General features: G+C 48.8%; 1 protein-coding gene across 1 annotated transcript in view; it reads left to right on the top strand.

Moving 5' to 3' along the window:
* The window catches only part of LOC124044982 (trichohyalin-like), a 19,089-nt gene extending 8,254 nt beyond the window's left edge, over positions 1-10,835 (top strand). Inside the window, exons 8-12 of the mRNA XM_046364187.1 lie at positions 7,014-7,151; positions 7,429-7,564; positions 7,844-8,442; positions 9,094-9,210; positions 9,603-10,835. Coding sequence (XP_046220143.1) covers positions 7,014-7,151; positions 7,429-7,564; positions 7,844-8,442; positions 9,094-9,210; positions 9,603-9,803 — 1,191 coding nt within the window. The 3' untranslated portion in view covers positions 9,804-10,835. The remainder of the gene's footprint in view (positions 1-7,013; positions 7,152-7,428; positions 7,565-7,843; positions 8,443-9,093; positions 9,211-9,602) is intronic.
* The last annotated feature ends 1,989 nt before the right edge of the window (positions 10,836-12,824 follow it).

Genomic DNA, 12,824 nt, shown 5'->3' with positions numbered 1-12,824 from the left:
CGTTTCCACCTCATTTTGTGGGCAGTGAGCACATAGCCTGTCTTCTCTTGAGAGCCATGTCTGCCTACGGCGGCCTTTCTCAATAGCAAGGCTATGCTCACTGAGTCTGTACATCGTCAAAGCTTTCCTTAATTTTGGGTCAGTCACAGTGGTCAGGTATTCTGCCGCTGTGTACTCTCTGTGTAGGGCCAAATAGCATTCTAGTTTGCTCTGTTTTTTTGTTAATTCTTTCCAATGTGTTAAGTAATTATCTTTTTGTTTTCTCATGATTTGGTTGGGTCTAATTGTGCTGTTGTCCTGGGGCTCTGTAGGGTGTGTTTGTGAACAGTGTTATGCAGGTGAATGAGGACCCAAAAGCGACTTAACAGAAACAGAGTTTATTCCAGTCCAAACAGAAAACGACTAATCCTGAATCCTTAACAGGAAATGTCCAAACGGGGAATAACAGAAATCCTCTAGTCAGTAGAGGGGAATAACAGGAGAAGCGGCCACAGACTGCAGGTCCCTTCGGGTAGGCGCAGGCCGTAGCTGATAGAGACACCTGCTCACACGCAGCATCTGATAAAGGCAAAAACACGACAGGACGGAACAAGAACACAGTACAGCAAACAAGGATCCGACAAGGACAGAAGCGGAAACAGAGGGAGAAATAGGGACTTAATCAGAGGGCAAAATAGGGGACAGGTGTGAAAGAGTAAACGAGGTAGTTAGGAGAATGAGGAACAGCTGGGAGCAGGAACGGAACGATAGAGAGAGAGAGAGAGAGAGGGATAGAGAGAGGAAAGAACCTAATAAGACCAGCAGGGGAAACGAATAGAAGAGGAAGCACAGGGACAAGACATGACAATCTATGACAAAACATGACAGTACCCCCACTCACCGAGCGCCTCCTGGCGCACTCGAGGAGGAACCCTGGCGGCAACGGAGGAAATCATCGATCAACGAACGGTCCAGCACGTCCCGAGATGGAACCCAACTCCTCTCCTCAGGACCGTACCCCTCCCAATCCACTAAGTACTGGTGACCCGTCCCCGAGAACGCATGTCCATGATCTTCCGTACCCTGTAGATAGGTGCGCCCTCGACAAGGACGGGGGGAGACGAACGGGGCGCGAAGAAAGGGCTTGACACAGGAGACATGGAAGACTGGGTGGACGCGACGAAGATGTCGCGGAAGAAGAAGTCGCACTGCGACAGGATTAACGACCTGAGAAATACGGAACGGACCAATGAACCGCGGAGTCAACTTGCGAGAAGCTGTCGTAAGGGGAAGGTTACGAGTGGAAAGCCATACTCTCTGACCGCGACAATACCTAGGACTCTTAATCCTACGTTTATTGGCGGCTCTCACAGTCTGCGCCCTATAACGGCAAAGTGCAGACCTGACCCTCCTCCAGGTGCGCTCACAACGTTGGACAAAAGCCTGAGCGGAGGGAACGCTGGACTCGGCGAGCTGGGACGAGAACAGAGGGGGCTGGTACCCAAGACTACTCTGAAAAGGAGATAGCCCGGTTGCAGACGAAGGAAGCGAGTTGTGATCGTATTCTGCCCAGGGGAGCTGTTCTGCCCAAGACGCAGGGTTTCGAAAAGAAAGACTGCGTAAGATGCGACCAATCGTCTGATTGGCCCGTTCTGCTTGACCGTTAGACTGGGGATGAAAACCGGAAGAGAGACTGACGGAAGCACCAATCAAACGACCGAACTCCCTCCAAAACTGAGACGTGAATTGCGGACCTCTGTCCGAAACAGCGTCTAACGGGAGGCCATGAATTCTGAACACATTCTCAATGATGATTTGTGCCGTCTCCTTAGCGGAAGGAAGCTTAGCGAGGGGAATAAAATGAGCCGCCTTAGAGAACCTATCGACAACCGTTAGAATCACAGTCTTCCCCGCTGACGAAGGCAGACTGGTAATAAAGTCTAAGGCGATGTGAGACCATGGTCGAGAAGGAATGGGAAGCGGTCTGAGACGACCGGCAGGAGGAGAGTTACCTGACTTAGTCTGCGCGCAGTCCGAACAAGCAGCCACGAAACGGCGCGTGTCACGCTCCTGAGTAGGCCACCAAAACCGCTGGCGAATAGAAGCAAGCGTACCCCGAACGCCGGGGTGGCCAGCTAACTTGGCAGAGTGAGCCCACTGAAGAACAGCCAGACGAGTAGAAACAGGAACGAAAAGAAGGTTACTAGGACAAGCGCGCAGCGACGGAGTGTGAGTGAGTGCTTGCTTTACCTGTCTCTCAATTCCCCAGACAGTCAACCCGACAACACGCCCTTCAGGGAGAATCCCCTCGGGGTCGGTAGAGGTTACAGAAGAACTGAAGAGACGGGATAAAGCATCAGGCTTGGTGTTCTTAGTACCCGGGCGATAAGAAATCATGAACTCGAAACGAGCGAAAAACAACGCCCAACGAGCCTGACGCGCATTGAGTCGTTTGGCAGAACGGATGTACTCAAGGTTCTTATGGTCAGTCCAAACGACAAAAGGAACAGTCGCCCCCTCCAACCACTGTCGCCATTCGCCTAGGGCTAAGCGGATGGCGAGCAGTTCGCGGTTTCCCACATCATAGTTGCGTTCCGACAGTGACAGGCGATGAGAAAAATACGCGCAAGGATGGACCTTATCGTCAGAATGGGAGCGCTGGGACAGAATGGCTCCCACGCCCACCTCTGATGCGTCAACCTCGACAATGAATTGTTTAGTGACTTCAGGAGTAACAAGGATAGGAGCGGATGTAAAACGCTTTTTGAGGAGATCAAAAGCTCCCTGGGCGGAACCGGACCACTTAAAGCACGTCTTGACAGAAGTAAGGGCTGTGAGAGGAGCTGCCACTTGACCGAAATTACGAATTAAACGCCGATAGAAATTCGCGAAACCGAGAAAGCGCTGCAACTCGACACGTGACTTAGGGACGGGCCAATCGCTGACAGCATGGACCTTAGCGGGATCCATCTGAATGCCTTCAGCGGAAATAACAGAACCGAGAAATGTGACGGAGGAGACATGAAAAGCGCACTTCTCAGCCTTCACATAGAGACAATTCTCTAAAAGGCGCTGGAGAACACGTCGAACGTGCTGAACATGAATCTGGAGTGACGGTGAAAAAATCAGGATATCGTCAAGGTAAACGAAAACAAAGATGTTCAGCATGTCTCTCAGTACATCATTCACTAATGCCTGAAAGACAGCTGGAGCATTAGCGAGACCGAACGGCAGAACCCGGTATTCAAAATGCCCTAACGGAGTGTTAAACGCCGTTTTCCACTCGTCCCCCTCCCTGATGCGCACGAGATGGTAAGCGTTAAGAAGGTCCAACTTAGTAAAGAACCTGGCTCCCTGCAGAATCTCGAAGGCTGACGACATAAGGGGAAGCGGATAACGATTCTTAACCGTTATGTCATTCAGCCCTCGATAATCCACGCAGGGGCGCAGGGTACCGTCCTTCTTCTTAACAAAAACCCCGCTCCGGCGGGAGAGGAAGAAGGCACAACGGTACCGGCGTCGAGAGAAACAGACAGATAATCTTCGAGAGCCTTACGTTCGGGAGCCGACAGAGAGTATAGTCTACCCCGGGGGGGAGTGGTCCCCGGAAGGAGATCAATACAACAATCATACGACCGGTGAGGAGGAAGGGAGGTGGATCTGGACCGACTGAAGACCGTGCGCAGATCATGATATTCCTCCGGCACCCCTGTCAAATCACCAGCTTCCTCCTGTGAAGAGGGGACAGAAGAAACAGGAGGGATAGCAGACATTAAACATTTCACATGACAAGAAACGTTCCAGGATAGGATAGAATTACTAGACCAATTAATAGAAGGATTATGACATACTAGCCAGGGATGACCCAAAACAACAGGTGTAAAAGGTGAACGAAAAATCAAAAAAGAAATGGTCTCACTGTGGTTACCAGATACTGTGAGGGTTAAAGGTAGTGTCTCACATATGATACTGGGGAGGAGACTACCATCCAAGGCGAACATGGGCGTGGGCTCCCCTAACTGTCTGAGAGGAATGTCATGTTTCTGAGCCCATGCTTCGTCCATAAAACAGCCCTCAGCCCCAGAGTCTATCAAGGCACTGCAGGAAGCTGCCGAACCGGTCCAGCGTAGATGGACCGACAAGGTAGTACAGGATCTTGATGGAGAGACCTGAGTAGTAGCGCTCACCAGTAGCCCTCCGCTTACTGATGAGCTCTGGCTTTTACTGGACATGAAATGACAAAATGTCCAGCAGAGCCGCAATAGAGACAGAGGCGGTTGGTGATTCTCCGTTCCCTCTCCTTAGTCGAGATGCGAATACCTCCCAGCTGCATGGGCTCAACACCTGAGCCAGTGGGGGGAGATGGTTGAGATGCGGAGAGGGGGGACACCGTTAACGCGAGCTCTCTTCCACAAGCTCGGTGACGAAGATCTACCCGTCGTTCTATGCGGATGGCGAGTTCAATCAAAGAATCCACGCTGGAAGGGACCTCCCGGGAGAGAATCTCATCCTTAACCTCAGCGTGGAGTCCCTCCAGAAAACGAGCGAGCAACGCCGGCTCGTTCCAGTCACTGGAGGCAGCAAGAGTGCGAAACTCTATAGAGTAATCCGTTATGGATCGATCACCTTGACATAGGGAAGCCCTGGAAGCCTCCTTCCCAAAAACTGAACGATCAAAAACCCGTATCATCTCCTCTTTAAAGTTCTGATACTCGTTAGTACACTCAGCCCTTGCCTCCCAGATAGCTGTGCCCCACTCACGAGCCCGTCCAGTAAGGAGAGATATGACGTAGGCGATACGAGCTCTATCCCTTGAGTATGTGTTGGGCTGGAGAGAGAACACAATATCACACTGGGTGAGAAAGGAGCGGCATTCAGTGGGCTGCCCAGAGTAACACGGTGGGTTATTAATTCTTGGTTCCGGAGACTCGGAAGACCAGGAAGTAGCTGGTGGCTCGAGACGGAGATTGTGAAACTGTCTTGAGAGGTCGGAGACCTGAGCGGCCAGGGTCTCAACGGCATGACGAGCAGCAGACAATTCCTGCTCGTATCTGCCGAGCATCGCTCCCTGGATCTCGACGGTTGAGTTGCGAGGATCCGTAGTCGCTGGGTCGATTCTTGGTCGGATCCTTCTGTTATGCAGGTGAATGAGGACCCAAAAGCGACTTAACAGAAACAGAGTTTATTCCAGTCCAAACAGAAAACGACTAATCCTGAATCCTTAACAGGAAATGTCCAAACGGGGAATAACAGAAATCCTCTAGTCAGTAGAGGGGAATAACAGGAGAAGCGGCCACAGACTGCAGGTCGCTTCGGGTAGGCGCAGGCCGTAGCTGATAGAGACACCTGCTCACACGCAGCATCTGATAAAGGCAAAAACACGACAGGACGGAACAAGAACACAGTACAGCAAACAAGGATCCGACAAGGACAGAAGCGGAAACAGAGGGAGAAATAGGGACTCTAATCAGAGGGCAAAATAGGGGACAGGTGTGAAAGAGTAAACGAGGTAGTTAGGAGAATGAGGAACAGCTGGGAGCAGGAACGGAACGATAGAGAGAGAGAGAGAGAGAGAGAGGGATAGAGAGAGGGAAAGAACCTAATAAGACCAGCAGGGGGAAACGAATAGAAGAGGAAGCACAGGGACAAGACATGACAATCTATGACAAAACATGACAAACAGAGCCCCAGGACCAGCTTGCTTAGGGGACTCTTCTCCAGGTTCATCTCTCTGTAGGTGATGGCTTTGTTATGGAAGGTTTGTGAATCGCTTCCTTTTAGGTGGTTGTAGAATTTAACGGCTCTTTTCTGGATTTGGATAATTAGTGGGTATCGGCCTAATTCTGCTCTGCATGCATTATTTGGTGTTTTACGTTGTACACGGAGGATATTTTTGCAGAATTCTGCGTGCAGAGTCTCAATTTAGTGTTTGTCCCATTTTGTGAAGTCTTGGTTGGTGAGCGGACCCCAGACCTCACAACCATAAAGGGCAATGGGCTCTATGACTGATTCAAGTATTTTTAGCCAAATCCTAATTGGTATGTTGAAATTTATGTTTCTTTTGATGGCATAGAATGCCCTTCTTGCCTTGTCTCTCAGATCGTTCACAGCTTTGTGGAAGTTACCTGTGGCGCTGATGTTTAGGCCAAGGTATGTATAGTTTTTTGTGTGCTCTAGGGCAACAGTGTCTAGATGGAATTTGTATTTGTGGTCCTGGTGACTGGACCTTTTTTGGAACACCATTATTTTGGTCTTACTGAGATTTACTGTCAGGGCCCAGGTCTGACAGAATCTGTGCATAAGATCTAGGTGCTGCTGTAGGCCCTCCTTGGTTGGTGACAAGTCTCTCTGTCTCTCTCTGTCTCTCTCTGTCTCTGGCACATACAGACACCCTGTTCATACCTACCTCACATAACAAACTCTCAGTCAGGCCGAGACACTTGAGGTTGGGGTCTCTCTCTCTCTCTCTCTCTCTCTCTCTCTCTCTCTCTCTCTCTCTCTCTCTCTCTCTCTCTCTCTCTCTCTCTCTCTCTCTCTCTCTGTCTCTCTCTCTGGCACATGCAGACACCCTGTTCATGTACAGGCCGGCACTTTGCAGCTATACTAAACTGATGTTACGTTTTGGCTATAATGAAATGCTCATACCATTTCACCAGGTTTCTACTGTCGAGATAGTGTATTGAATACTATGAAGCCCTACCTTGATAACACTTGTAGTGGCTTGTCTTGTATAATGTAGGTGTACTTCTCTGTCCACTAGGTGCTGTCTCTCTGTATAATGTAGGTGTACTTCTCTGTCCACTAGGTGCTGTTTCTCTGTATAATGTAGGTGTACTTCTCTGTCCACTAGGTGCTGTCTCTCTGTATAATGTAGGTGTACTTCTCTTTCCACTAGGTGCTGTTCTCTGTATCATGTAGGTGTACTTCTCTGTCCACTAGGTGCTGTCTCTCTGTATAATGTAGGTGTACTTCTCTGTCCACTTGGTGCTGCCTCTCTGTATAATGTAGGTGTACTTCTTCCTCCTGTCCACTAGATGTTGCTGCAGGCAGCCAGGGTGGAAGCAGCGCAGTGGCAGGGTCTGTGTGAGGAAATGAAGGAGAGCTCAGAACAGCTGAAGAAGAAACAGGAGATCAGCTCTGAACAGGTTCTACAACTGCAGAACCAACTGGAGGTACAGTAGTCACTGCTGTACAGTCAGCAGTCATCGCAGAGTGGAGTGTTCTGTGAGGCACTGAAGGATGCCATCATAATCAGTTTGCCTCTGGCGAAGTGAGACTACATCATGATCAGAGAGACCGCTACATATTGTATGATCCATTGGGTTACTGTCATTTAACTAACTGGAGTTGGATAAAATGTGGATCTACAATAGATTTAATTCTGGGGGGAAAAGATGTTTGTATAGACATAGCTGTGTATATTAATGCTCAAGAAGCTGTTGTGTGCAGCTGGCCAGAGGTCAGGAGGCGGGGCTGAGGGAGGAGCTGGGGGCAGTACAGCGAGTGGAGGAGGAGTTACAGTCCAACATTGTTCTGCTGGAAGAACAGAACCAGAACCTGAGGGACCAGATCCATGAGATGAGAGGTTAGAGGTCATACAAATAACACATGTAGTTTGATACACACACACACACACACACACACACACACACACACACACACACACACACACACACACACACACACACACACACACACACACACACACACACACACACACACACACACACACACACACACACACACACACACACCAATTTTAATGGGGTTCTGCATCTGAATATATTTTTAGTAGTGAAGTAGAAACTAAAGGAATTAATTAATTAATTAATGGCATTCTCATCTTGCCTTGCCTGACTCCTAGATGCCAGAGCTGACACTCGGGAGGTGTCCCTGGATGAATCCTTGGCCCAGTTGGATGTGTCTCTGGAGCAGTCGGATGAGGAGGAGACCTTGGCCCAGCTGGATGTGTCGCTGGAGCAGTCGGAGGAGGAGGAGACCCTGGCCCAGTTGGATGTGTCTCTGGAGAAGTCGGAGGAGGAGGAGACCTTGGCCCAGTTGGATGTGTCTCTGGAGCAGTCGGAGGAGGAGGAGACCTTGGCCAAGCTGGATGTGTCTCTGGAGCAGTCGGAGGAGGAGGAGACCCTGGCCCAGCTGGATGTGTCGCTGGAGCAGTCGGAGGAGGAGGAGACCTTGGCCAAGCTGGATGTGTCTCTGGAGCAGTCGGAGGAGGAGGAGACCCTGGCCCAGCTGGATGTGTCGCTGGAGCAGTCGGAGGAGGAGGAGGAGACCCTGGCCCAGCTGGAGCGGACCCTGGCCCAGTTGGACGTGTCTCTGGAGCAGTCGGAGGAGGAGGAGCTGATTGTATCGTCACAGCAGAAGCAGCTATCATGGGGAGATGGAGATCAGGTTCTGGAGCAACTCCGTCACGCTCTGGACCGATTACAGCTGAAGGAGAGGGAGGTGAGGAAGGAGGGGTTCATAAACCCAGACCTCGTAGTGATTACAGCTGAAGGAGAGGGAGATGAGGAAGGAGGGGTTTCATAAACCCAGACCTCGTAGTGATTACAGCTGAAGGAGAGGGAGATGAGGAAGGAGGGTTTTCATAAACCCAGACCTCGTAGTGATTACAGCTGAAGGAGAGGGAGGTGAGGAAGGAGGGGTTCATAAACCCAGACCTCGTAGTGATTACAGCTGAAGGAGAGGGAGATGAGGAAGGAGGGGGTTCATAAACCCAGACCTCGTAGTGATTACAGGAGAATAATGTCAGTTATTACATGTTCATTGAAACGTTGCCAATAATTAGGAATGGAATTAACGGAGCTCCGCCCTCCTGAATTGGACCAATAAGTGGAACAGGAATATTTAATTCTCAGCTAAATGTAAAGATGTTTCAATTCAGTCCCCAAATTCTATTTCATACACAATGGTGGAGAAATATTTTTTATTTCATAGTGTCTGTGTGTGTGTGTGTGTGTGTGTGTGTGTGTGTGTGTGTGTGTGTGTGTGTGTGTGTGTGTGTGTGTGTGTGTGTGTGTGTGTGTGTGTGTGTGTGTGTGTGTGTGTGTGTGTGTGTGTGTGTGTGTGTGTGTGTGTGTGTGTGTGTGTGTGCAGTGTGAGGAGCTGCAGAACGATCTGGAAGCCGTGGAGGCAGAGTGCCAGTCGTGCCAGGTCCGTCTGACGCAGTGCAGGGACGAACTCCGACAGCTCAGCCACCGACGCAGCAGCAGGGTGTGTGTGTGTGTGTGTGTGTGTGTGTGTGTGTGTGTGTGTGTGTGTGTGTGTGTGTGTGTGTGTGTGTGCGTGTGCGTGTGCGTGTGTGTGTGTGTGTGTGTGTGTGTGTGTGTGCGTGTGCGTGTGCGTGCGCGTGTATGTGTGTGTGTGTGTGTGTGTGTGTGTGTGTGTGTGTGTGTGTGTGTGTGTGTGTGTGTGTGTGTGTGTGTGTGTGTAGCTCTCTCTGTTGTCCCCCCACCATAAACCCATGTAATGAAACACATCTCTGAAATATGCCCCTGGCGGTGCAGTTACATCCACTTTGAAGGAAATGTTGTTTTTTACTGCGCTTCAGTACAGGTTCACTTTTTAAAGACCAGAATTGTATGTACTTTTCCTTCTGTTTCTAGAAGCCCTGTGTCTCGTGGATATGGCTCTGTGTTCTACTACCACTGCTCCTGTCCATGGTGGCGGTGGCCATCTTGTGGGCGTGGCATCCTCCCTTCAAGGACCAAGTCAAGGACCTGTACTCAGCTGTAGAGGAACACATAGAGGACTATCTAATGCAGGCCGCCTCTCCACAACACGTTGGCTGCATCAGGCCTGTCTGACCACAGCACTAGCCTGAGTCCCACATCGGTTGGGGCTCTCTTGCCAACTCTAAGACATTGGACTTGACAAGACAGTACAAAGAGATCTGGGACTCAGGCTACCACAGCTCAGGTTTATGATTTATAGTTTGATTGAGTTTGTTTTGTGTATATTAGACATTTTTGTTAAGGTATTATGCATGTATTTTTTTAACAAAAAAATCTAGCAAAAACAATCCAAATGATAAAAGACAAAACAATCTATTAATTTAATTTATATTTATAACTCAGAACCTTTGTGTGCCTTTATAGATGAATTGAGAATGACAACTAAGAATTAAGTTGCTTTTGATTTTCAACTTTGAAGTAGTCTCTCTGCAGATGTAGTTTGATTGACTTTAACATGAATGTTTACAATGTTACACAAGACACAAACTTTGGGATACAAATAACAATTTACTGCCTATCAGTGGAGGCTGCTGAGAGGAGGACGGTTCATAGTAAAAGTCTGGAATGGAGTCAATGGAATGGAATCAACCCACATGGAAACCACATGTTTGATTCCATTCCATTGACTCCATTCCAGCCTTTACTATGAACCGTCCTCCTCTCAGCAGCCACCAATGCTGCATAAGCATCATTATGTAAAGATTGTTCAATATCTGTGTTTGAAATGATTATATTTGACTAATGCACCTCATATTTTAGTTGGACACAAAAAAATCGTGCAGATCATGAAAATCGTTAGATGAGTATCACAATAAGCATTCTGTTTTGTGTTATTTTGTTTGAGAAACAGAGACCGGGATTCAATCTGATCAGCTGTAGATCAGCGTTGTAGCGCGTTTGACATTTATAGGTCACTCCCGAGGTGACATATGCAGAGTTTACCGTGAATGCAGTGTGAGTGTGTAAACATTGCCTTTAAAAGGTGCAAGGCACGATCGGATCAGAACTCGGCCATAATGTTAATGATTGTGTTTACATTATTGTCACAAGTGCTGTCCATTTTTGTTGAAATCAACTGTAATAAAATGACTGTAGAAGGTCCAATGATTGTTCTGGAAGGGTGACTGTCCTGGAGAGGGGACTGTCCTGGAGGGGTGACTGTCCTGGAGGGGTGACTGTCCTGGAGGGGTGACTGTCCTGGAGGGGGGACTGTCTTGGAGGGGTGACTTTCCTGGAGGGGGACTGTCTTGGAGGGGTGACTGTCCTGGAGGGGGACTGTCTTGGAGGGGGGACTGTCCTGGAGGGGGGACTGTCTTGGAGGGGTGACTGTCCTGGAGGGGGGACTGTCCTGGAGGGGGAACTGTCCTGGAGGGGTGACTGTCCTGGAGGGATGACTGTCCTGGAGGGGGGACTGTCCTGGAGGGGGGACTGTCCTGGAGGAGTGACTGTCCTGGAGGAGTGACTGTCCTGGAGGGGTGACTGTCCTGGAGGAGTGACTGTCCTGGAGGGGTGACTGTCCTGGAGGGGTGACTGTCCTGGAGGGGTGACTGTCCTGGAGGGGTGACTGTCCTGGAGGAGTGACTGACCTGGAGGAGTGACTGTCCTGGAGGGGTGACTGCTTGTTCAGGTTCATATTCTGCTATATATTTGTCAAATTATCATTGAGTATGTGGGCTTGTAAATTGCCAAAGCTGTGTCAACACGCCTGATCCCATTTGATGACCTGCAGCAGGCTATGTTTAAAGATAACGGATTTATGAAACAATGACACTCACTGAAATGGTTTGAATTTCACCAACTGCTAAATGAGCAGACACGGAAGGTAGCAATTATACTTCCGGAAAATGGGTCCACGAAAACAGAGGTTTAAGCAGGGATTTCACAGTTTCTTCTTCCAATACACCTATGGTTAAAGAACGAGAGGGTATGTACAACTGCATTCAGCCTGCAGGGCTGGCCATGTCCTTCTGGGGCCCTAGCCTTCTGGGGCCCTATCCTTCTGGGGCCCTATCCTTCTGGGGCCCTAGCCTTCTGGGGCCCTATCCATCTGGGGCCCTATCCTTATGGGGCCCTATCCTTCTGGGGCCTTATCCATCTGGGGCCTTATCCTTCTGGGGCCCTAGATTCTGTTTTTCCCTCTCTAGATTCTGATTTCCCCTCTCTAGATTCTGTTTTCCCCTCCCTAGATTCTGTTTTCTCCTTCTCTAGATTCTGTTTTTCCCTCTCGAGATTCTGATTTCCCCTCTCTAGATTCTAATTTCCCCTCTCTAGATTCTGTTTTTCCCTCTCTAGATTCTGTTTTCCCCTCCCTAGATTCTGTTTTCTCCTTCTCTAGATTCTGTTTTTCCCTCTCTAGATTCTGTTTTTCCCTCTCGAGATTCTGATTTCCCCTCCCTAGATTCTGATTTCCCCTCTCTAGATTCTGTTTTTCCCTCTCTAGATTCTGTTTTTCCCTCTCTAAATTCTGTTTTTCCCTCTCTAGATTCTGATTTCCCCTCTCTAGATTCTGTTTTTCCCTCTCTAGATTCTGTTTTTTCCCTCTCTAGATTCTGTTTTTCCCTCTCTAGATTCTGTTTTTTCCCTCTCTAGATTCTGTTTTTCCCTCTCTAGATTCTGTTTTTCCCTCTCTAGATTCTGGCTTGCTGTGACCTGTGTGTGATTCAGGAGGTTTGAGACTCTAAAGGGGAAGCCATCAAATCAAATGATATTGGTCACATCATACTGTATATTTAGCAGCTGTTATTGCAGGTGTAGTGAAATACTTGTGTTCCAAGCACCAACAGTGCTGTAGTATCTAACAATTCACAACAATACACACAACTAAAACCAAACGAATGGAATTAAGAAAGACAAAGACACACTGTGCTTACCTCTTCCTCATCAATATGTTGTCTCCTCTTCTCCTGAACCTCATCAATATGTTGTCTCCTCTTCTCCTAAACCACATCAATATGTTGTCTCCTACCTCTTCCTCATCAATATGTTGTCTCCTCTTCTCCTAAACCTCATCAATATGTTGTCTCCTCTTCTCCTGAACCTCATCAATATGTTGTCTCCTCTTCTCCTAAACCTACCTCTTCCTCATCAATATGT

The sequence above is a fragment of the Oncorhynchus gorbuscha genome, linkage group LG10, assembly GCF_021184085.1.
Source record: "Oncorhynchus gorbuscha isolate QuinsamMale2020 ecotype Even-year linkage group LG10, OgorEven_v1.0, whole genome shotgun sequence".
Taxonomy (NCBI): Eukaryota; Metazoa; Chordata; class Actinopteri; order Salmoniformes; family Salmonidae; genus Oncorhynchus; species Oncorhynchus gorbuscha.
This window is presented reverse-complemented; position numbering and strand designations above follow the sequence as displayed.